This window comes from Lepidochelys kempii, chromosome 1, assembly GCF_965140285.1.
Source record: "Lepidochelys kempii isolate rLepKem1 chromosome 1, rLepKem1.hap1, whole genome shotgun sequence".
In the NCBI taxonomy this organism is placed as follows: domain Eukaryota; kingdom Metazoa; phylum Chordata; order Testudines; family Cheloniidae; genus Lepidochelys; species Lepidochelys kempii.
In genome coordinates this window covers 61,318,263-61,342,438 of record NC_136380.1, presented here as the reverse complement: position 1 = coordinate 61,342,438, position 24,176 = coordinate 61,318,263, and the positions used below count along the sequence as shown (strand labels likewise).

General features: G+C 43.0%; 2 protein-coding genes across 9 annotated transcripts in view; one reads left to right on the top strand and one right to left on the bottom strand.

The window, feature by feature from the left end:
- Positions 1 to 6,605, top strand: part of GPALPP1 (GPALPP motifs containing 1) — a 37,973-nt gene extending 31,368 nt beyond the window's left edge. For all 8 annotated transcript variants that reach the window (XM_073344914.2, XM_073344934.1, XM_073344924.2 and 5 more), the window contains 4 exons: positions 3,319 to 3,450; positions 3,631 to 3,795; positions 4,194 to 4,292; positions 6,274 to 6,605. In XM_073344914.2, the coding sequence (XP_073201015.1) occupies positions 3,319 to 3,450; positions 3,631 to 3,795; positions 4,194 to 4,292; positions 6,274 to 6,489 (612 nt within the window). In that variant the 3' untranslated portion in view covers positions 6,490 to 6,605. The remainder of the gene's footprint in view (positions 1 to 3,318; positions 3,451 to 3,630; positions 3,796 to 4,193; positions 4,293 to 6,273) is intronic.
- Positions 1 to 24,176, bottom strand: part of LOC144930624 (uncharacterized) — a 459,911-nt gene that overhangs the window by 228,114 nt on the left and 207,621 nt on the right. The gene's annotated exons all lie outside the window — the stretch shown is intronic.

Sequence of the window (24,176 nt, the reverse complement as noted above, 5' to 3'; positions counted from 1 at the left end):
AAGGTCAGGCTTGACAAAGCCCTGGCTGGGATGATTTAAATGGGGATCAGTCCTGCTTTGAGCAGGGGGTTGGACTAGATGACCTCCTGAGGTCCCTTCCAACCCTGATATTCTATGATTCGGCCTCAAGGGAGTGCCGGCCACCTTCTAGCGCCTGGTAGATCAGCTATTAAGGGGGATGGAGAGTTTTGCCGTGGCGTATATTGATGACATCTATGTCTTTAGCCAGACCTGGGAAGACCATGTGTCTTAGGTTAGATAAGTGCTGGACCGACTCCAGGAGGCTGGGCTGACCATAAAAGCTGAGAAATGCAAGGTGGGGATAGCTGAAGTATCTTACGTGGGCTATTGGGTGGGGAGCAGCCACCTAAAGTCGGAACCAGCTATGGCGGAGGTGATCAGAGACTGGCCTGCTCCCCACACCAAAAAGCAGGTCCAAGCCTTTATTGGGTTGGCAGGATACTATCGAAGGTTTCGCAAAAAGAAAAGGAGTACTTGTGGCACCTTAGAGACTAACCAATTTATTTGAGCATGAGCTTTCGTGAGCTACAGCTCACTTCATCGGATGCATGCCGTGGAAACTGCAGCAGACTTTGTTTATTGTATAAATAAAGTCTGCTGCAGTTTCCACGGCATGCATCCGATGAAGTGAGCTGTAGCTCACGAAAGCTCATGCTCAAATAAATTGGTTAGTCTCTAAGGTGCCACAAGTACTCCTTTTCTTTTTGCGAATACAGACTAACACGGCTGTTACTCTGAAACCTATCGAAGGTTTGTGCCCCACTTTAGTGCCATAGCTACCCCCATCACCGAGCTATGCAAGAAGGGGAAGCCAGACAAGGTGGTCTGGACCAAGCAGTGCCAGGAGGCTTTCCGGGCACTGAAGGAGGCTCTAGTCAGTGGTCCAGTTCTGGCAAACCCAGACTTTGACAAGCCCTTTATGGTGTTCACCGACGCCTCAGACATGGGACTGGGGGCGGTGTTAATGCAGGAGGATGAAAAGTGGGAGAGACAACCCATCGTGTTCCTGAGCAAGAAGTTGCTACCCCGGGAGCAACACTACGTGGCCATCAAGAAGGAATGCCTGGCCATGGTGTGGGCCCTCAAGAAACTAGAGCCATATCTCTTTGGGCGACACTTCACCCTGTACACAGACCACTCTCCCCTGACCTGGCTGCACTAGATGAAAGGAGCCTACGCCAAACTCCTGAGGTGGAGCCTGCTCCTGCAGGATTATGACATGGACGTGGTCCTTGCGAAGGGAAGTGCCAACATGATAGTGGATGCGTTGTCCCGGAGAAGGGGCCCTGAACTCCCCAGGTCACTGGTCAGAGTGACCCTGCTCAGTTCAGTCTCGAAGGGGGGGGAAGAGATGTGACGCAGCATGGAGTGGGGAGTGTTGACCTGGGAATGTGGCAGGGGAGTTTCACTGGGAGTGGGAGACCTGAGAGCCTGTAACCTGAGCAGGAAGGGGAGGGGTAGGTAACACCTCTGCCCGGGAAACTGGACAAAGGCTGCAGGAGAGAGCCTGCTGGGGTGGGGTTTGGTTTCAGTTTTGGGCTGAGTAGTGGAACGCAGGGAACCCCAGGACTGGGGTCTAAGCTCCCTGCCCCCCAGAAGGACTTGACTGAGGGGTCCTGATTGTACCCACAAGCTCTGTTTTAGACTGTGTTCCTATTGTCCAATAAACCTTCTGTTTTACTGGCTGGCTGAGAGTCGCAGCGAATCCCAGGAAGAGGGGTGCAGGGCCTGGACTCCCCCACACTCCGTGACACCTTCCTCCAACATTCACGGGGTGTCTAAAGCCTGCCACATCTTCCTTTACAAAATATCCAGATTGGGTCCGTGGTTTTCCTTATCGACTGGAGGTGGGGACACTTTTGTCTATTGGGATGGTTCTCGGGGTACCTAGGACTGTTGGTCATGTTGTTGCCCCTGTCTCTAGTAGGAGGTAGCCTTGCCCACAGTGGTTGTGTTACTTCCCTACCAACACCAGATTGTTCTCCACTCAAGCTCGCTCCTCTGGACTATGCCAACCCTGCTGTTGCCTTGTAGGTTACCAATAGATACCATCACTCTCCTCTGCCACTTGAATGCATCTGTCCCACTTAACAGGCCCCACCTTTACATCAGCGTCAAACTCCTTATTCTCATTTTCAAGGCTTTGCACAACTCTGCCACTTCCTACAGCTCATCACTTGTCACTCGCCTGTCTCTTTCACAGAACCTGTGTCCTTTCATTTTCACCTAACTTACTATATATATTCGTTCAGAAGCCAAATATTTTTTGGTAAAAAAGTGACGCATCAAAGAGCGGGGGTCAGCTTATAAACGGGTCTACACCATAATTTGATGATTTTAAACTCTATGAAATCATTGAATATCTAATACATTTTCATTTTGTTTACCTGGAGCGTCTGCAGGCATGGTAGTTCTTTTCTCTTAAAAGAACTTTTGCGCCATCTCCCATTCAGCACTCTACACCTAGAATGTCTCCCTTTATTCTGTACTCCATCCAGCCTTCTTCAGATCTGACTTTTTTTCCAACAATCCTTCAAGTAATATAAATTCCATTTTAAACAATGCTGAAAGGGAATTTAAAAAAAACCCCAAACCTTAAGTAGGAACTAGCATAGCATATGCTGTACCAGTGAAGCAATCCCATAACTGTATTCTGTGTATTCCTTCCTTCTTTCCACCCCCACCTTTTCCTGTTATTCTCCTCCCAACATCCAGTCTTGCTATAATCAGCTTAAATTCTAAGCTCTTTTCTTGCTATGTAAAATGCTAGGCACACCTATGGCAATACATTAAGAATGCTGATGGCGGCAATGGAGGATATATTGGTGCCCATGATATCAGAGTTGTACGTGTACATTTCACTTGTATCTGATAATCATTTATCACTAAGAGCTTCAGGAGAGTGAGCAGAGTATCAAAAGATGATATCTTGATGTTGAATATTCTACACATCTTTAAAAAAAGTGCATTATTAATGTCTCTCAGGCAAGAGTTCTACTGACCACCACTGATGACACTTTCAGAAGTGTAGAGATTAGAAATAATCTGGTTCCTATTAAAGGCAATGGGAGTAAGAGCTGGGACTGCACAGCTTTTAAATGCTTGGATGTATAAGTAATGTTTATTTATAATACACTTCTTCTTTCTGAATATTGAAAGAAATTATTGGTGACAGGCATGTTTGAGAAGAGTTGGGTTTATATGAACCATTAGGGAGACAATAGCATACAATTTATGTAGTTAAAAATATTTCTGTAGTGACCTATTATGGTTGATATCTTATTTTATTTTTGGAAGGCAACAGATAGCAGTGAGGAAGATGCTGTCATAGGTCCAATGCCTGCAAAAGGACCAGTAGAATCCAATGTAACTAGAGACTTTGAACGCAGAGCTCAGCGAATGAAAGAAAAACTTACTTCTTCAGATGACGTAAGTTAATACTTTTGACTGTGCGTGTTTTCTTGTCCTAAAAAAGTTTGTGTGAATTTTAGCAAGCCCATCTATATGTATTGAAGATGCTAAATGACTGTAGCGCTTAAGAAAATGTTATCTAGAAGAATCCATAGTGGAAAGTTAAAAATAAATAAATTGTAATTTTTTTTCTTAAAGGATGGGTCCAAGCAAGTTTCAAGGGAGTCTTGGATGACTGAGCTTCCACCAGAATTGAAAGGCTTTGGATTGGGCCCAAGAACTTTCAAGAGAAGAACAGATGAGAAATCAGGAGATAAGTCAATTTGGACAGATACTCCAGCTGACAGAGAGAGGAAAGCCCAAGTGAGCATTTATTTATTCATTCGTATAAACTTAACAGTCTATATGTTATAGGTCTTCTCAAAGTTCCCCTCTGCCATGCAGGGAAAACCTAATAAAAGTGCTCTCATTATGTTCCCAAACACAGACATTTTAGACCTAAAGTAGTTATTTTCCTTACATTAAACAACATTCTATCTCTGTCTGCTACAGCCTGGGAAGTCTATTGTTCTGTATCAATTTAAGGAACAGTGTGGCCAGGCTGTTTCTTATCAAGCAGAACAAAAATGCCTGAGGGGCAGAGGCACCAAAGCTCTATCTTGACCTGCTCCTCTAATATTTAAGCAAGAAAAATATAGATTTTTGTCATTTACTTCAGGTATGCTGCCTGCTCATAATTGCAGTCTGCTTTCTTTCATCAGGAAATGCAAGAGGCAAAGAAGTCAACAAGTAAAGCTGATGAAGAAATTGTATTATCAGCGAGAGACAAGAGACTGGCTGAGCAGCTATCTTCATACAATGTAAGTATAAGCACAAAATGCTTTTTCTTCTAGGTTTCCTTGACTTCTTTACTATCTTTTGGTTTTTCATTCCTAGCACTGTTGGTTTCCATGGTGATATCACTATATTCTTCTCTTCTGGGGCCCCAACCTGCAGCCATTTAAGCCATTAGAGAATTTGCCCTTGACTTCAACAAGAGCAAGATTGGGCCCTTCTGCTGCTGAAAAATAGTGTCTGTGTGTAGGTTTTTATATGCATTTTCTTAGATGAGTTTCAGTTTGTGTTTTATTTAAATGATTCCCATGGTAGAACTTCCATTGCTGGGAACAGACAGTTTCAAGTCAAACAGTAAAAGACTGCACTGAATTATAGGCATCCCTGGAAGAAAATAGCATTACAGGTTTAATTGAAAGGTTAAAATACAGAACCATCCAAAGGAGGCTCGATGTGCCAAAGAGATCAATACCATAATTGTCTGCCTTTCGGGTAATATTTTTACTTGGAAATAGTCCTTGCTTTCTGCAAAAGCAGTTGTGGTTTTCATGGACAAATATTGGTAATTAAAAATCTGCCTCATATCAGCTTCACAATCACTTCCCTCCCCCACCCACTGCTGTCTCACAGCATGGGCTATTGTCTGTCCAACAGCTGCCCCTTCCTTTTCTCCCTTGTTTACAGCCATCAGCTGGAAGACAGTCAAATCTCCTGAGAGAAAACAATTAACTGAGAGTACAGCAACCTTGGTTTATATTAGAAGAACTGAGTTCATGGGGCACTCTTAATAATTGATTTGCAGTTCATTAGGTGCTGTATCTTTTCAGATTTATAGGGCTTACAGATCCAGAGCTATTAGTGTACGGTCTTGAATTTTCTCTGTATTTCCTGCTCCTGGTTCCGTTGTGAACATTACATAAATGCAGTTCTTTTAAATTGTATTCTGTCATCTCCCCTACCAACGAGAAACCCGTTACTGTGCAAGGTTAGCTGATGCCTCCGAGACTGTTTTGAAAAATGTTCTGCATAGAACTGAGCCTTAGGAAAGGGAAGAAAAGTCATTTGAAAATGACCTCTCTCCATTGATTTCCTACCAGGCCGCTTCCATGGAAAGTGCTTTATATCTTAGTTTTAGCATCTGCAGTGATAACTTGGCACTATCAGTCCTCTGGTGTAACACTATTAAAGTCAGTGGAATTACACCAGGAATGAGTCTGGCCTGTGATTTAATGATTTTCAACAGCAACAGTTTGATATCACAGAAGATGGTGACTACAGGTGGGGAATAAGCAGAAGAAAAAATAGAATTTAACAAAGAGCTTGTCTTCATGTAGATGTCATTAAAAATACAGACAAAGATACAAGCAGATTTGCTTTTAGACCAGTTCGTGTCAGGCCTTTGCACAGGTTTGCAGTGGGATGGGAGTTCCAAGGAACTGGCTAGCCATAGCAGGACGTACACACTTTACTCTCAGAGGATGGTGCAGCATCCCCTACTTGGGACTGATGCTGCTCCTGTTTAAAATCAATGGGAGTTTTACTATTGACTTGTATGAGAGCAGCATCAGGTTCTGAAAAACAACATGAGCCACTGATTCAGCAAAGCACCTAAGCCTGTGCTTAACTTCAAGCAGGAGAGTAGTCCTATTGACTTCAGTGGCCTAATCAAATGCTTAAATTTAAACACATGCTTAAGTATTTTCTTGAATTAAGACCACGCTTTAGTACTTTTTTTTCCTGTAACTGCATAGTCACTTGTCTCCAGTGACAGCTTGAGGTAAGAACCCCATTTTAAAACTGTGTATAAAAGTGTATTTTTCTAATTTGAGTTGCTCTGCACTTGTCTATATTGAATTTCATTTACTTTCATGTTGCCCAGTAACTTAACTTGTTTTTCTGGAATTCCTCATAACCATCCTGACTCTAACACCACTTATGTCATTTTTGTTTTTGCTGTGTTTCACCATCATTCTGCAATATTCACCCTCCTTCTTCCCCTATTTCCAGGACTCAAAAAGATCAGAATCTCTCATGGATATGCATCATAAAAAATTAAAGAGCAAAGCAGCTGAAGATAAGAAGCCTCAAGAGAGAAGGCCATTTGACAGAGACCAGGACCTCCAAGTCAATCGATTTGACGAAGTTCAAAAGAAAGCCCTGATAAAGAAATCCAGAGAGTTAAACACCAGGTTTTCACATAGCAAAGGAAATATGTTTTTATAATGCAAATATAAAATTTTATTTCAGGATAAATCTATTGAACTTGAACAACTTCCCAAAAAAAGTACCTTTTTCTGTAAATAATACTCATGTGCAAAATAAATTGTTATGCTTAAAAAGGAATGTTGATATGTGAATTTTTTTTTTTCTTACACATATATATTCTATTTAGGAAATGTACAGAACAACAAAGTTATACAATCTAGTGTATAAAAATCAGAAAAGATATTCAGTTCAAAATTGTTGCAAGATAAGTTGGTTAACCACATTTTTAAATAATTTCAAAAAGGATAAATTTAAAAGTGGTTATTGTGATCCTTTGGGATTCACCCAGGACAGTAAAGCATTCAATCACCACCTGCCCTGCAACTCTGGGTGCCTTGAATGTTATTCTGCTGTGGCTCGCAGCCCAGACAGCCTACAAGCATGCAGGTCTCACCCAGGCTTCCACCACCCAGTTACTCATTGCAGAGGGATCTCCACAACCCTCCCAGCCCCAAGTTCTCCCCAGAGACATCTTTCTGCAGTGCTCAGTCCCCGCTTATTGTAGCACCCACAAAACTACCAATTTTGCTGCTCTTTTAACAAGGCAGTACACAGCAGCTGGTTAACTTACCTGGGGTTCTCTCACCCTTTCCTTCAATCATAGTCCTGAGTTGGTTTATAGTAAAAACTAAAGTTCATTAACATAGACATAGGCTTAAGTGATAGAAATAGTTGCAAAAATATGCTACCAAGACTGAAATGCAATAAACTATAGATTTTTTGTTCAAAAAAGTTCTCACCATAGTCATTCTTCCAGCATGGCTGGCTAGTCCTGGCTGAGGATCAATTACATAGCCTGAAGTGCTTGGTTTTCTTTGTCTCCTGTGGTGAAGGATAACTTAAGGGATCTCCTCTTCCCCTCCCCCTTTTTATAGTCCAGTAAACATTTGAAATGTATAATCCTGAAGTGCGTCCCCAGATAAAGTTCCTTTCCCCTGCTGGCTCCTCCCCCACTTGTGACTTTTACAATGCACATGATCTTCTTGCAGTCTACAATACAAAAGGCCGGCCCACTTTCCCTTGCCACACTTGGCTTGAAGTGTCAGTCCTTCCTTTGTCTGGAAAAACCTATGTATCAATTTCTCCTGATATGCCTGGTGTAGACATTTTTAGTTATTTCCAGCACATTTAGTATAATTCTTTGCAGGTTAATTGTACATACATCATAATATTAATGACCAGTGAGTTATTAGTTTTCTGAGGACATTAAATGCCCCCACTGGATTTAGTGTGAGGTGGACTGAGCTGGCCAGGCCAGCTGAGATTCATTGCTCCATACTAGGGAGCTCCATACCATCTGGCACTGGGGTGCTCCTAGGGTCAGAGTTATATTAACTAAGTGCTGATTTAAAACTGGCCTTACAATAGCGTTGAAAGTTTTGGTTTTTTTTCCCTCCTGGGTTCTGAGATACTGGGTCTGATCTGAAGTCCAAGGAAAGGCTTCCATTGATGTCAGTGGGTTTGAATCAGGCTGTTATAGGGCACACTCATCCTTGGAGTGCCCCCTTGCCTCAATGCCTAATGTCACTCATATCCTCAGCTCCAGCACCTCCTGCAGGCTGCCTGCCTCTTGCTGGGTCTTCCATGGTTCAGCCATCCAGCCAAGCCCACAGTTCAAACCCCCTATGAGTACTCAGAGTCCCAGTTGACAAACAAGAGTTCCTTCACCCTTCCTGGGCTCAACTCAGTTCTTTCTCACTCTTGTCAGAGTGTCAGCTCCCCTGGCTTTTCCCTTGCTGGGAGTCCAAACACAACAAACCAGTGCTCTGCCCCTGCTGGCCTTCTTTTCCTGTTCCCTGAAGGCCCTAACTCAGGGCTCCCCCGACCCCAGAAGCCTAGCCTGCTTGCATTGGCCTCTTCTGTTACCCCCTTGGAACACCACCCCACAGCTCTGCTCCTACTCTTGTAGTTCAGCTCTCCAGCCCTAAACTGCTGGGCCTCTCTAAAAGCACCCAAAAGCTGGCCTCCCAGACATGACAACAAGCATCCCCTACTGTCCCCCTGCCCTAGTGCCTCAACCATCTTCCTTTGGGGATCTTCCTCTAAGCCATAACTCAGGGCTCCTCCCTTACAGGAGCTAGCTCTGGTTCTCCCTAGCTGGTAGGCCAAGGTCCTGCATAGGAAGAGTACTTTCCTTCTTCCTCACACCTGGGATCTCCCTTCCTACCTGAGCAGCTTCCTAATTATGCTGTGCAGGCAGTCTTATAGAACTCAGCTTCTCCCTTGCTAATTGGCTAACAAGCCACCATCTGGAACAGGTACCAGCTCCTGGGTGTAGTTTAGAGGGGCATCATGGGCCAGTTAGGCCTTGATTCTCCCTGAAGATCCGCCCCACCGCCTTCCCGGCTCTGTATCACCTGACTGGAGTTGCCGCTGACAAATATAAAATCAATAGCGGCTTCCACCTGATGAAAAGATACTGTTTTTCTGAAAATTGTGTGTCTATATATAATTCTTAAAGTAGTGTATGTAATCCTCATTTTTCTTTAAGTACTCTTCAAGGTAGGAGCTGAAGAGTGGTTCTGTTAGTCTTCAGTGGGCTTGCCCAGATGCAACAAGGCATAATTTGGTCTGCAAATCTTTGTATTAATTGTGATATATGAGGAAAAAAGAACTGCTTTTAACTCCAAGCCTGTTTTGAGTTTGCAGGACCAAGCCATGGGCAGGGGGTGAAGCTTCCCTTGGGGAGGCTAGCCCCCTCCCCGCCTTTTCCGCCCGAAACCTCACCCCCACTTGCTGCTCGCCTCCCGCAGTGGCCTTGACCGGGGCGGGGGTGTTGAGAGCCACAGTTGGCTGGGACCATGGCAGATCTATCTCACCTGGCTGGAGCTCTGAGCCCCTCCCCATTCCGCCCCTTCTACCTGCGGCCCCACTCATGGCCCCACTCTATTCCATCCCTTCCCCTATGATCCTGCTCCTGTTCCGCCCCCATTCCACCTCTTCGCTCCCCTGCGGCCTCACCCCCCCCCCTTGTTCCTTTCCCCCTGTGGCCCGAGACCAGAAAAAGCTCTGTGCCCCCGCTGCGGCTCAAAGGCCGCAGCAGGGAGTGAGAACTTCTCCAGCCCTGGGCCCATGGTTGGGGGGAGGTTTTTCAGAGGGACCCAGATCTGTGCACCCCGCACCCCCTAGCAGCATTACGTGCCACCCATGGACCAATCTAATGTCCTTGTTTGACAGGGTTAGTGGCCTAATGGATGTGGGGGAAGCTGAACATAAGAACGGCCATACTGGCTCAGACCAAAGGTCCATGTAGCCCAGTATCCTGTCTTCCGACAATGGCCAATACCAGGTGCCCCAGAGGGAACGAACAGAACAGGCCATCCTCAAGTGATCCATCCCCTGTTGCTCATTCCCAGCTTCCAGCAAACAGAGGCTAGGGACACCATCCCTGCCCATCCTGGCTAACAGCCATTGATGGACCTCTCCTCCATGAACTTCTCTAGTTCTTTTTTGAGTCCTGATATTGTCTTGGCCTTCACAACATCCTCTGGCAAAGAGTTCCACAGGTTGATTGTGCATTGTGTGAAGAAATACTTCCTTTTGCTTGTTTTAAACCTGCTGCCTATTTTGAGCGGGGAGGGCAGAAATCTGGGACTGGATTTGGATCTCATGCTGGTAATCTTTAAGGCTGTAACAGCCAAGAGGTGGCTGGCTGGCTGGCTGAAGCACACACAGACATAGCTGGGAGTGACTTGCATGCTGGAGGCTGTTTGATTGTGAGTAGTCCAGGTTGGTTGCTACAGCAGTAAGGCATTGTAAAGGGCATCCCACGTCACACAGCAGGGGTGACGCAGCTACTCACTGGTCTGGATTGTAGTCGGGTATGTCACATCTGGGTCTGGTCCTATTTAATATTTTCATGAGTGACTTGGATAATGGAATGGAGAGTATGCTTCTACAATTTGTGCATGACACCAAGCTGGGAAGGATTGCAAACATTTTGGAAGACAGGATATAAGGATTCAAAATGACCTTGATAAATTGAAGAACTGGTTTAAAATCACTAAGATGAAATTCAGTAAAGAGAAGTGCAAAGTATTTCACTTAGGAAGGAAAGATCAAATGCACAGCTACAAATTGTGGAATAACTGGCTAGCCAGTAGTTCTGCTGAAAAAGATAAATTGCATATGAGCCAACAATAGAATCATAGGACTGCAAGAGACCTCAAGGGGTCATCTAATTCAGTCCCCTGCACTCAAGGCAGGAGTACATAATAACTAAACTATGCCTGACAGGCATTTGTCTAACTTATTCTTAAAAACCCCCAAGGATGGAGATTCCACAGCCTCCCTAGGTAATTTGTTCCAGCGCTTAACTACCCTGACAGTTAGGAAATTTTTCCTAATGTCCAACTTAAGCCTTCGTTGCTGCAATTTAAGGACATTGCTTCTTGTCTTGTCCTCAGAGGTTAAAGAACAATTTTTCACCCTCTTCCTTGTAACAACTTTATATGGACTTGAAAACTGTTATATCCTCCCCCTCAAACCAAATCTTTCCAATCTCTCCTCATAGGTCATGCTTTCTAGATCTTTAATCATTGTTGTTTCTCTTCTCTGGACCTTCTCCAATTTGTCCACATCCTTCCTGAAATGTGGCACCCAGAACTGGATACAGTACTCCAACTGAGGCCTTATCAGTTGGGAATAGAAATTAATAGGCAGCAGGTTTAAAACAAACAAAAGGAAGTATTTCTTCACACAACACATAGTCAATTTGGGGAACTTGTTGCCAGGGAATGTTGTAAAGGCCAAAAGTATAAATGGGTTCAAGAAAGAACCGTATAAGTTCATGGAGGATAGGTCCATCAATGGCTAATAGCCAAAATGATCAGATATACAACCCTATGCTATGAGTGTCCCTGAGGGACTAGACAGGTGATGGATTTCTCTCTCATTTCCCCGTTCTGTTCATTCCCTTTGAAGCATCTGGCACAGGCCACTGTCTGAAGACAGGATATTGGGCTAGATAACTATTGGTCTGACCCACTATGGGCATTCTTATGTTCTTGTATTATCTTATGTTGCCTCTCTAAATAAAGTCATTGAACTTTTGAAGATATAAGCAAGGAGAGAGGCCATCTTTGGCATCCATTAGTGGACAGACACAAGGGGCCAGAGCTCTGCAAGCTGAAAAAGATGGGCCCTTCAATCAAGAATGGGCTGAAGCCACTGGAAACTGAATATAGGTGAGAAACCTGCTTAGGCCAAGACCTTTCACCTAAGAAGACAAAAGTAGTAATCGGCTTAACCTGCAGCACAGAAGTTATATATTAATTAGGAAATCCTTTCTAACTATAAGGATAGTTGACTACTGGAATAGGTGACCAAGGGAGGCTGTGGAATCTGCATCATAGATGTTTTTTAAAAACAGATTACACAACTGTCAGGGATTGTGTAGGTTTACTTGGTCCTGCCTCAGCATGGAGGCTGGACTAGACCTCTCAAGGTCCCTATGATTCTAGGTCTATGATTCTATGACTTCCATAAGAAAAAAAAACAGTTTTGTATTTGTAAATTGAGCAAATTTGATTTGGAAATCAAAACATCATAAACATGAAGCCTTACAATTTCATTCAGTAACTTTAGTACATAATCACACTTTAACCTCAGCAAAGGAAGGAAATTTGCAGTTACATCTGAAAATCCAGGCCAGCACACAGACATTCACTTATGTCCTTTTATCACTCTTACCGCTCTTCCTTGTGTAACAGCATAAGCAAAAGTCAGTGAAATAACCTGTATTATTGACATTAACTCTATTTTAAAATAGCTTATGAACTTGAAGCAGACGTTGTCTTTATTTTAATTCCCCTGATCCTTTTTAAGGAGGCATTGGGAGAACCAAAACTTGTCCATGTATATACTTTGGTAAAAAAAGACTTTAATGACTTATTTGAAGATGATGTGAACTTTTCAATTATTACATGTTAAATACAGCATGGCTCATGCCATAGTTCGGAAAAGTTACTGTGATATACTGTATCTGGGTTTTTTTTACCTGATTAACAGATCAACAACCCACACACTGCCATGTTTTTAGTCAGTTTATTGAGGTAATACATAGGTCCTGAGAGCGCGGTGAATCTGTGTGCTGACATTTTTTGTCACTTTTAATGCAAAAAGTTAATGTGCACAATAGTTAATTTCTAAAACAATAATTGAAAAAACAATGTAGCCTTATCTGCAGAACATTGTTGTTAAAATCAATTGGTTTTGAGGTAAAGCCTCTTAGTTTTTCAGGGGAAAAGAAGGTTTGTGTTTAAGGATTAAACCACCAAAGAGATTTTTTTTTTTCAATAGGCTTAAATCAGTGGTTCTCAAATTTTTGTCACAACAAATTACACCTCAATAGGCCATTGGCTTCTGGACAATCTCCATTCTCACTAGTGATTGCAAGAGCTACCTCCCCTCCAGTTAGAGATTGAACAACATTCCTGTGGCAACTACAGCATTGCTGACATGGAAGTGTAACATTAGGGAAATATTTAATATATTTTAACTTCTTTGGGCATTATTTTTCAGCTGGAAACAAGGAGGAGGAGCTGCATTCTCTGAACAGCCAATTCTTTATGGCCCACAGAAAATGCTCTTCAAACCACAGTTTGGGAACCACTACCTTAGGCAAATCCTTTCTGTATCAAATGTCATTTTATGGCTGAGGTACTTGACTGAGGGCTCCTTAAATGAGGATTTCTCATATGAGTAAGGTTTGCAGGATCAGGTCCTTCACCATAAAAAGTCCCTTGATGTTTTAGCTTGGTTGCCATTGAAGTCAATGAATAAACTCCTAGTGAGTTCTGTGCGAGCTGCATTTAGTTTATTCCTGAAGTGGAGGGTTATAACAAAAATACTGACAGACCTATAGCTACAGCAGCACAAACAGAGCATTACAGTCATTTTGCACTGCTTCAGCCAGTGCGCCTTGAAGTGTAGGGTACACAATTCTAATTATCAAAGCCTTGATATAAATTTGGGAAGTCATTTTCACTGTTCTGATTTTTTTTCCCGATGCCTCACTTATTCTGGCTCTGATGAAGCACATGTTATAAACATCAGTGGGTGAAATAGCTGAATTTTTATTGAGAGTTTAAGCTTTTCATTTCTTTCTGTAAATTGAGTGAACTTTCGAGTTGTATTAGTACACAAATTAATCTTCCCCTAGTAATGCCAAATCATCTCCAACCCACTCATTAAAATAAACAGTAACTCACTAAATTAAAAGCTCTGAAAGCTTTTATGTGAAGAGATGAGCTGTTCTCTACAATTTGGGCAAACCGAATAGCATTTGTGCTAAAACTCTACAGGGTGATATTCCGAATCTCATTTAAAAACCAGCGTTTAGGTCATGAAAAATCCCCAGTATAATTTCTGGGTAACATTTGTGGTAACCAGCTCCTAAAACATATGTAATAGCCTCTGTTGCTATTCTATGTTGCCAGGCTATATGGTAGCATATCAATCTATGACTGGTCAGGAAATGTCAAAGGCAGGTTTAAATGGACTTATCCTGGGTTTAAATTGCTTATCTCTGTTTTGTGGCGCTGTACAGTATATTTTTAAATGCCTTCATTAAAAACAATTCACAACAGTGGTAGCCTCCTTTTGTGAACTATACTTTTCAAGACATGCTTGGAAATCCAACCATAGTGAAGCCAATAGAAAGAAGCATGCACTCTGTCAGGTAAGATGTAAATGAAGAGGGTTAAGAAGGAATATTAAGGGTGAATGGCTGGATACACAAATAAAATAAGAACATCGTTTATATCAGAAGCCTGTAAGAGCATCCATTGGTGGGTCTCCTATGTTACCAGGAAGCAATAAAAGAGAAAAAGGACATCTCAGAGACTTTAAATAATTTGTTTGCATTGTCTTCACCACAAGGCAGTGAGATACCATGAGGAACAGAATAAAGTAGACTGAGCTGTCGATCTGCATTTCCAATATAAACATGTCATCTCTTGCATGCAGTTACAATGTGTGTACTACTCAAGTCAGTTTCACTGGATATGTGAACTTTACAAATAGTAAAGAGCTAATGAGGAAATGCAGATTTTAGGCTCTGATGGTGTAATTTTGTCTGTAAATAAAGGTTAATTTAAATTTCTCAGGTTAGCAATGTCATGGTGTTTTGTTTTTTGATTATGCATTTCTGTTTAGTAGAATTTCTTCCTCTCAGAAAAAAAGATTGTTCCAGGAATTGCTTGTTAGGGTTATTTCTACTGTGTAGAACTTCTTTCTTTAAATGTGAATTGTAATATTAACTCCATACAAAATAACTACACAACTATATCAACTGTACACGGAGACTGAACAGGATAATTAGCACTTAAAATTCAGAATTTGCCAAAGTTAAAGTTGGGCATATGCATTATGAGGCTTCAGTTATACGATTATACATTATTCTCGCATAAAATAGAGTATACATGTTTTTTATAACTGGATGCAATGTATAGTATCTTGTAATATGTTTTTCATTCTTGTATGCTTACATTATTTTAATTTTCATGGTGGTCTGATATTTCATATTCAATTTTTAAGGCTCCGAGCTCAGCCAAAATCTAAACCATTGTTCATGGGAACAATGAAAAGCATGTCTCAATGTCATTGTTCTTTTCCCAGCTATTTGTCAAAAAATATTGCAAGAATTTTGTTGTTTGAATAATATGGAGAATGCTAGTGCTGCTGGCTAGGGCTTGGCATTGTTTCGACAAGCACTTGTAAAGCTTCCCTGTGTGATTCTGCCAGTGCAGATGGTGTCTTTGTGTCTGAGGTCATTCAGGCGTGAATGTACTACCCTAAACCTGCCCTAAAGTTACATTCCTATTAAAGGCATTAGAATCTCCTCTGATGCTCTCAGCCCCATTAACCAAAGGGAATTGTAGTTTTGATGAAAGCACAGAAATTCCAGATTCATATGGCAGATTTTGTTTCTGCCACCCACCCCCCCCCCCCCGCCCGCCCGACATGGAGCTCCAGGCATTTACCTCCATTTACTCATAGTTGAGTTAGTTTTTCCACATTCTCTTGTGAGCTGCAACCAGCTCTCCAAATTAATTGCTAAAGCCCTTTCTCCAAAAAGAGACAATCCTGTCCTTTATTACACATTAGAGGGCCTGATTCTCCACTCTGATCCACTGCTTTTAAACCCAGAATACATTCAATTACACTCCTTGAAAATGCAGCAGTTTAAAATCAGTGTAACAGTAGTGAAACAAGACTTTTTCCCCGCCCACCACCAGTCTTTTAGAGTTGAATCTTAAGGCTTCCCAGATACATAGCAACAGAGAATGCTGTCAGGCTACCATGAGCAGCTGCAGCTGAAATTTCTTTCAAATGACAACCAAATTTATAAATATTCCAAGTGCAACTCTCATAAGTGGACTTTGAGAAAGCAGTTATGCCCCACACTCTCAGCTGGTGTCAATCAGCATAGCTCTGGAACTCCCAGCACTCCAGAACACATGGAATTGCATCAGCTCGGAATGTGGCCCTGGATTTCAACATACTCATTTAGGGCCTGATCCTGAGAGGTGGTGAGTCAATTTACAGCTACTTCTCAGGATCTGGCCCTCACTAGACTTTCAGAGACAGTTTTTATAATCATCTGCCTGTGGAGCCCTTTCTTTCACTTTGAAATGGCTGCTAAAGAATACTGGTCTACCCTATAAGGTGACAAGATAACCATTGTGTCCCCCTCCGGTATTCAGGCATGTACACAGAATTAGCATAAACTTGCGATGATTTGTTTAAAAGCATCTTAGCTATATAAATTAAGTGGATGTTTCATCTCACTGTTTCTCAGAGCATCAGATCAAAGTGAGATGTTTTCTGCTGTCGTAGCACAAGGGTGACCAAAGTGGAGGCTGTTGGCTACCCATTGTGTTGGTAAAGCTGTCCTGGTAGAGGATTCAGCACTGCATTTAAATGGTCACATGAGACGCATGGTGCTGAGAGCACCTGTACGGCAGAGCCCCCCTTGCTAGGGACCTGCTTTTTCTGTGGCTTTAGAGTCAAATCGCTCCTTTTAAAAATCTCTGGCTCGCCGCAGAGAGCACCTCATAAAGCACTGTGCTGCAGGGAGCAATCCTGCACAAGCAGCGAGGTAAAGTGGGTGGCCGAACCATCTCTAGAGCCTATTATCCAAATCCTTCCCTCCCTATGTCAAGCCCATGTTTCGCCATGTGAAGAGCAAAACATGAACCATGTGGGTGGAGGTCCCTACATTCCACTGGACATTCCTCGCTAGCGTAACATAAATGTGGTGGGGGTAGGGCTGGCACATAAGCAGACGCCAAGGATTCACGAGCCTCTAACCCAGGTGATTTCTAGACCGAACATGTCAGCTCGCTCTGTCTCTGTATATGCCTCCCACTTCCTCCCTCAGTGCTGGAAGCACAGCTGTCACTTGTGCTCCCTTGGCAAGGTGCGCCTATAACCCTGTCAGTGGGAGCATATGTGGGGTGTGAGTCGTTGCCAGCAGTACGGCTTTGTACTGCTGATTCCGACGTCCGCCACAGCAGTTTGATCATGGAACATGGAACATCAAACAGCAGTTCCCTGTCACCTTCCCCTTCTGTCTCACTATAGCCTCCCTGTGCTGCAGAACGGATTTGCAGTGGAAGTACAGCAAAGGAATTGTTGGTGGCTCCGTATAGCCACTCCAGCCAGACAGGGTTTAGAAGGACCTGATCAGATGTGCTGGGAGTTGGATGGTGCTCAGCCCTTTGCCAGATTAGGCCCAGTATGTATTTCCCCTTTGTACTGCCCTGTAGCAGCAGGCTTAGTTGTTGGCATCATTAACATCAGAGCATAGTGCCAACTATTCTATATCTCGCTGCAAAAGGGAGGGGAATGTATGGCCCTATGGTTTCTATCTAACTCTGAATTTAACTTAACTGATTTGACTACGTTAAACATAGAGGGCCTGGTTCTTGTTTAGACTAAAACAACTTGTCACTGTTCTGGTAGTTAAAGGGCCTGATCCTTTCCCCCTCCGTCTGGTTGCTTTGCAATGCTCCTTCTGAGAGCCAGTGGCTTGCAGTGACAGTTTTAGTAAGGCACGCAACAACTTGCTTGCCTTAGGGAATCCAAAATGGTGTCTTCCATGCAGCGTGACTCACTCATATGGTGCATGCAAGGTCATGCTGTGTGAAGGATGCCATTTTGTTCTGGAGGCCAGATGGAATTGTCCGGTGGGCCACCAGATGGACAATGCACAGCCAGTCAGGCACGCAATGCATGCCTTGCTTCCATAGATGGCATGCCCCCTGGAAGCAGCTGAGGATTCCCTTTGTCTAGGGGAGTGCCTAGGTAGTGTCGGACTAGCATAGCCAATTCTATACTACCCACCCCTTGTCCCTCCCACCACCCTTCCCTGCACTGGGGGCATGTCTAGGGCAGGAGTGCGCCAGTCATCCTGGGTCAGCAGAATGGTCCCTAGGGGGATGGTAGAGCCATTGCAAGTTAGCACAGCCATTTTGTGTAGTATTTCAGGAAAAAAGGAGTACAGTAGGGAACAGCAGCTTCTTCTTACAACCTGTTTCCTGATTTCTACAAAACGATGTCAGCCTGGAGGAAACCGTTCTGCGACCAACAAGGATTCTTTCCAGTTTCTAAGGTAATTTGTATCTTTTGTGAGCCAGATGAGGCTCAGACTTTCAAAGCACATATGCAGGCTACAAATAATTTGACTGAAATGAAAAGCAAGAGTAAGGTTTAATATGGATGATCTGCTTTAGGGTATTGTACTGACACAAGTTAAGTATTTGAGTGCCTCTCGGGTAACTAGATTGGAATAACACAGTCTTCATGGAGTTTCTGCTCTTCTGCCTTTCCTTGCTTACAGGAAGCTCTATTTCCTTAAAATGTTTTTCAGATGTGAGCAAGTAACCATCGAGTATGATTCCAGATATCCAAATTCCCCTTCTCCAAAAATCCTAGTTATCTGAATCCAGAGTGTGTTCCCCCATGTTGCCCTGTTAACTAGTTAGTTCATCACTTATGTTTATCCAAATGCTTGAGTGTCCAAAAGTTTTGGATGTCTCCCAGGCCATTCAGATACATGGGAGTCTACTGTATTTAAAACATTGCATTGCCTGTTACCTTCATGTAAGCACAAATCTATTCCCCACATGTGCAAAGAGACAGACATGAAAAAACCTTCAAAGAGGTTGTAAACCTGCACACAACATTGCGCAGCTTGCTCAAAATTTTACTTAAAATGAAAAGGCCTGAACCTACAAACTGCACAGAGGACCCAATTGTGCTCTGACTGAATTCACTGGGAATTTTATAGAGTACAGCTATAATTTTCCAAGAAAATTTGTGTGATCAGGTGCCATTCTGGTTAAGCCACCAAAACCCATAACTATGAAACATCATATTGCCTAGACAGTACTAAAATGTAGCTAGAATAACTTGACTCACCTATACCTTTACTAAAATGATACTCGAGTTTGGACTAGCAGAATGTGTCATTCAGATATGAAAGGAGCCAACAGAGTGCTCAGATACTGACTGCCTGAAGAATTCCACTGGGTATCTCAGGGAATGAAAAAGTCAAGACCACCAAAACTTTGTGTCAGGCAATATGATGCAGATGACAGTCTCCCTAGCAACCATCGAAAAATTCTGCTGCTATACAATGAAATCTAAATCGCTATTTATTCATAAGATCACATGGGTCAGATGTTGTTTATCTCTCTACCATCTATTACAAAAGTCACTGGGCTTTTAATTGCCTCTTCAAAATCAGCAGGAAAGAAGAAAACAAGAGAGACAAAAGTAGGCACACCTGGGCACAAAGTGAATGTAGTATTTTAGTGAATTTTTTTTGAAGTTTGTACTATTGTAAAATGCCTCAGCACTGTGTTCCCAAGGGTAGTGAAATCAAGGCTAATGCAAAAAGCTTTGCAAGCTTCATACAATGCTTGTATTCATTATTATGCTGTGTACATGAGCAGAGCTTATTATGTGAATGTAAGCTTCTGGTAGAGCTTGTGAACGTACCTTCAGTTGTTTAGCAATTATACTGTTCCCTAGTCAAGTGCTGACATTTAATTGCTTTTGTATGGCCTGGGGACTTGGCTGTACAAGGGCAGCAGGTATACAAGCTCCAGTCTGAGTTTTTAAAACAGGAGCCAGACAATAAGACCAAGGCAATAATACTCCATTTCGGAAATGGCATAAGTTGCAAATGATGGGCTGTGTTCTGGCATTAGTCCACGTACAGGACTCCCCAGTTAATTCAATGGAGAGTTCTGCATAAAATAGAGGGGAGGATATAGTCTGATGCATGGGGCTTGTGTCTCTTCATGAATTATAAACAGAACTAGCAGTGATGCCTGTAATTAATGTTGCCTAACACTTTCCATTATCAGAGGGGTAGCCGTGTTAGTCTGGATCTGTAAAAGCGGCAGAGTCCTGTGGCACCTTATAGAGTAACAGACGTATTGGAGCATCAGCTTTCGTGGGTGAATACCCACTTCGCGCATGCATCTGACGAAGTGGGTACTCACCCACGAAAGCTTATGCTCCAATACATCTGTTAGTCTATAAGGTGCCACAGGACTCTTTGCCACTTCCCATTATAAGACTCTGTTTTCAGTTGCTTATAATTTTGCGAAATAACTGCTTGGCCTGAAATTTTCCATGCCTCGGCTGATTTTTTTCTCTTTTAAAGATTTTTGCAGAGAAGAAAGTTGGCATTTTTTTTGCCAATGTTAAAAAGTTCTTATAACCCTTTCATTGAAAAGTTCTTCCTGCTCCACTGGATGGAGGTGTAACTACAGATTTGGTGAGGAAGGCGTCTTTCCCTGGAATCCAAAAAGTACCTTTTGCTGTCCGTGTGAAAATCTACCCAAATCTGGCCAGGTAAGGAGCCTCTGAAAAAATCTCAGGTTGCAAATGCTCAGTAGAGACTGGTTAGAGTTTGGCAGCTAAGTTCTTTTTAGATTCCTTCTGCACTGGGATACTGCAGCCCAGGGTGACAGGCTGAACAGGACGGCTCCTCCCACCAGCCAGTGTAGTGCTCGGCAGCAGATTTGTGAATGTGGAGACTGTCTCTCCTGGACTCTCAGTGATCTTGCTGCTGGTGCCCATGAAAAAGAAAACATCCCCGCTTATGTCTGGCAACAAAATCTTGTGGTCAGCTGTATCAAAGGATATTGATATATCTAAAAGAATCAGCATGAACAGTTTGTCTTGTCCATTGCTAGGAGGATATAATCAGCAAGCACAACCAGTGCAGTTTCTATCACATACCAAGGCTTATAACCAGATTGCCCAGAGTCAAGGAACTCTGAGGAATCAAGAAACAGCCAGCGTTGCCTTGTCAGAATATTCTCAGTAACCTTCCCTAAAAATGAGAGATGGGACACAAGTTGATCATCAGGCTTTTAACATCAAGAATTGATTATTATTTTTTTAAGTGTAGGCCTCATGATAGCTTCTGTCAGAGCTGCTGGAATCCTGCCACCCATTGTGATGGGGTGTCCACCCAATCGAGGATTGGAAAGGATTAAGGTGTCCAGGTTTAAGGTGTCCAAGATTAAGGTGTCCTGCACCTGGAGGAAGAGAGCGGGAGCCTGGAATTGATTGCAAGCAAGATCAGCTGGGCAGCAACAGGTAGGGCCTATAAAGCCAGGTACCTTGCAACAGATAGAGGCAACTGAAAAAGGCAGCAGTCACAACCTGGGCGGAGGGTTTGGAGCTGATACTCCCAGCGAAATGGGGGAACCAGGAGTGGTAGGAAGTAATCTAGGGAAGAAGCAGTGAGGACTAGAAGAGTAAAGCCCAGAACTACTCGGTGGAGGGTCCCTGGACTGGAACCTGGAGTAGACATTGGGCCTGGGTTTTCCTACCAGCCAGTGAAGGAGTGGTACCTGAGGTAGTGAATGGGAAGACTGCCTAGAATTGCTGAAGAAAAGATTTTGATTACCCTAGAACGGGGGGATGCTGAGTGACTGGCTGGAGGGCTGAGTCATGGAAAGGATGCTCTGGTTCATGGGATGAGAGAGGAGCTATAGACCTGAGAGAGAGATGATGTGATGGCATGTGACCATGGGAAGGGGTGTTGGCCTCGAGAGCTAATCCCCAGAGTGATCTGAAGGCGATGCCGGTGAGTGGTGCACCCAATCACACCCATAGAGAAATGCTAACACTCATAGCAATTCCACTGTGCCACACTTTGCAGGTGCTATGTTAGGAGAAAAGAAACATAGCCCAGGCATAGAATCTTACAATCCCAGGATGCTGCAATTGATATAAAGTACTTCAGAAATTCTAAGTAGTTTGAAAAAATCAGGCCCTAAGTGTCTCATGTTGGACACTCAAAATTAGTATGTACTTTTGTCTACTGGGGCCTTAGTTTCTCCATGAGTCCATTCCCCATCTGTAAAATGGGGATAATATTACCACCTCACTGCAGTGTTGTGAAGACAAATATTTATGAAGAGTTTTTTTATTTAAGCCACAATGGCCAGTTACTCTAAACCTAAGCACTTCATTAGTCCCATCTTTGTCCTGTAGTATGTCATAATCCTCAACTGTAGGGCACAATGCAAAAAAATTATCTTTTTTTATTAATACAACTTTTTGCCATTCCTTTACATTTTTCTATACTAGGCTTTTGAATTCCTATTTATTTAAGGGTATTTCTATGTCAATCCTTCCTTTTCCCCCCCGCCACAGAATTTTTAGCTGCTTTGTCTATCGTTTCATTCCCTGCTATCCCAATATGCTCTGGGATTCAAGCTAATGCTACATGTATCCCCATCTGTACTAACTCTGTTATTACACATAACTTCATTAATTAAATCACATACAGAGACACCCATTTTTATTGCCATATGGCCTGAGATTGAATCTGAAAAAATGACAGCAGCTGCGGGGTGTACATCCCAGAGCCAATTTAATGTTAGCATTATTGCTTCTAGTTTGGCTGTCATGACCTACTAAATAGTACATCTAAAAGAATATCTGACTGTTTTGGTATACAATGTGCTGTCCCTATTCTTCCTGGGTTTTCTTCTTCTTTTTTGGACCCATCTGTATATATTTGACAAAAACAACTCCACTTTTCATCTATACACTGATACATTTAATAAAAATACAGTATGTATTAAAAATGAAATTTATACAATCTAAATCCACATTTGGACACGTGACTTCCCATCCATAAATAATTTTCCCATGGCTAAAAGTTTTGACTTCATTCAGCTTTTCCTTGTCTTTCAGCCCCTGCATCCACACTTTAACTCAAACAGCATGTAGCGTTCTAACATCGTGTGCTATATACAGTTCACCTATTGAATTCCCAACAATCCTCAAATGTGTTTGGTGCTTCATCATTGCAGTTCCCATTAACTTTGGCTCAGAAAGTTAGGTCCAGTAGTTTCACGCATAGCGTAACTGGCATTTCCCTAGATGCTATCTGTAGCATACATAGGTGTTGTAATAAATGCATCACATGCAATTCATGGTGCCTTGGCTTGTATTAAATCTAATTTTTTAAGTTCTGATTTTGATGCTGACCCAAAACCTTGTCAGCCATAGTTAATAATTGGTCTACTTAAGGCTCTGTATACCATCAGTAGTGTTTTCTTATCTGTCTCCCAATTAGTCCCAGCAGGACTTTTAAGCAGGTCAATCCTTCCTGTACATTTATCTTTAACATAGTTTATATGATCTTTCCAAAGTAATATCAAATATCCCCAGGGGTGAAAGTAACTTAAAGGACTTATCGGTACGCCGAAGTCCTGAGCAGGGGGCGTGGCCTCAACCAGAAGAGGCGGGGCCTTTAAATATGCAGGCCCTTTAAATCAAGATTTAAACTCCCTGAGGCTCTGGCTGCGGTAGCAGTGGCTGGAAGCCCCTGGCCCTTTAAATCACCCGCCAGAGCCCTGCCGCCGCTACCCCAGGGCTCCGGCAGCGGGGCTGGAGTGGCGATTTAAAGGGCCCAGGGCTCCCCGCAGCAGCTGGAGCCCCAGGCCCTTTAAATTGCTGCCTGAGCCCCGCTGCCGGAGTCCCTGGGATAACGGTGGTGGCCCGGGGCTCTGGTGGTGATTTAAAGGGCCAGGGGCTCTTGCCGGTACACCATACCAGACCATACTGGTTTACTTTCACCTCTGAGTATCCCTAAGAACTTGAACCTTTTAACCATATCTATTTGTTCTCCATACAGATAGTTTTATATTCCTTTGTAACTTTCCTTTTTGTAAAGATCAGTCTTTTGATTTTAGCAATGGAGAACTTGAAACCCCATGCATTTCCCCTGTCAGAGGTCTCTCATAACACTTCTGTTTTCTGACACCTCAGTATTCCTGCTCTTAACCCACAGAGCACAATCATCTGCAAATAGAGTAACACCTACCCTAGCATTTATTTATTCTGGGACATCATATATCAAATATTAAATAAGGTTGGGCTGATAACACCTCCCTATGGTGTACCATTTTTAATATTATCTATATTTGACATAACTTTCCCAACTCTGATTTGCATGGCTCTTTAGTGGGGCGGTCACCCCGCTCCGGCTCAGAAGGGGTTAAAAGCCAGCCCTTGGAGAGGGCCGGTGCTGAGAGAAAAGGCTAGGCTGATGGGAAGGTAGCCACAGCTGGGGCCATGCCCCAATCAGGCCACAGCAG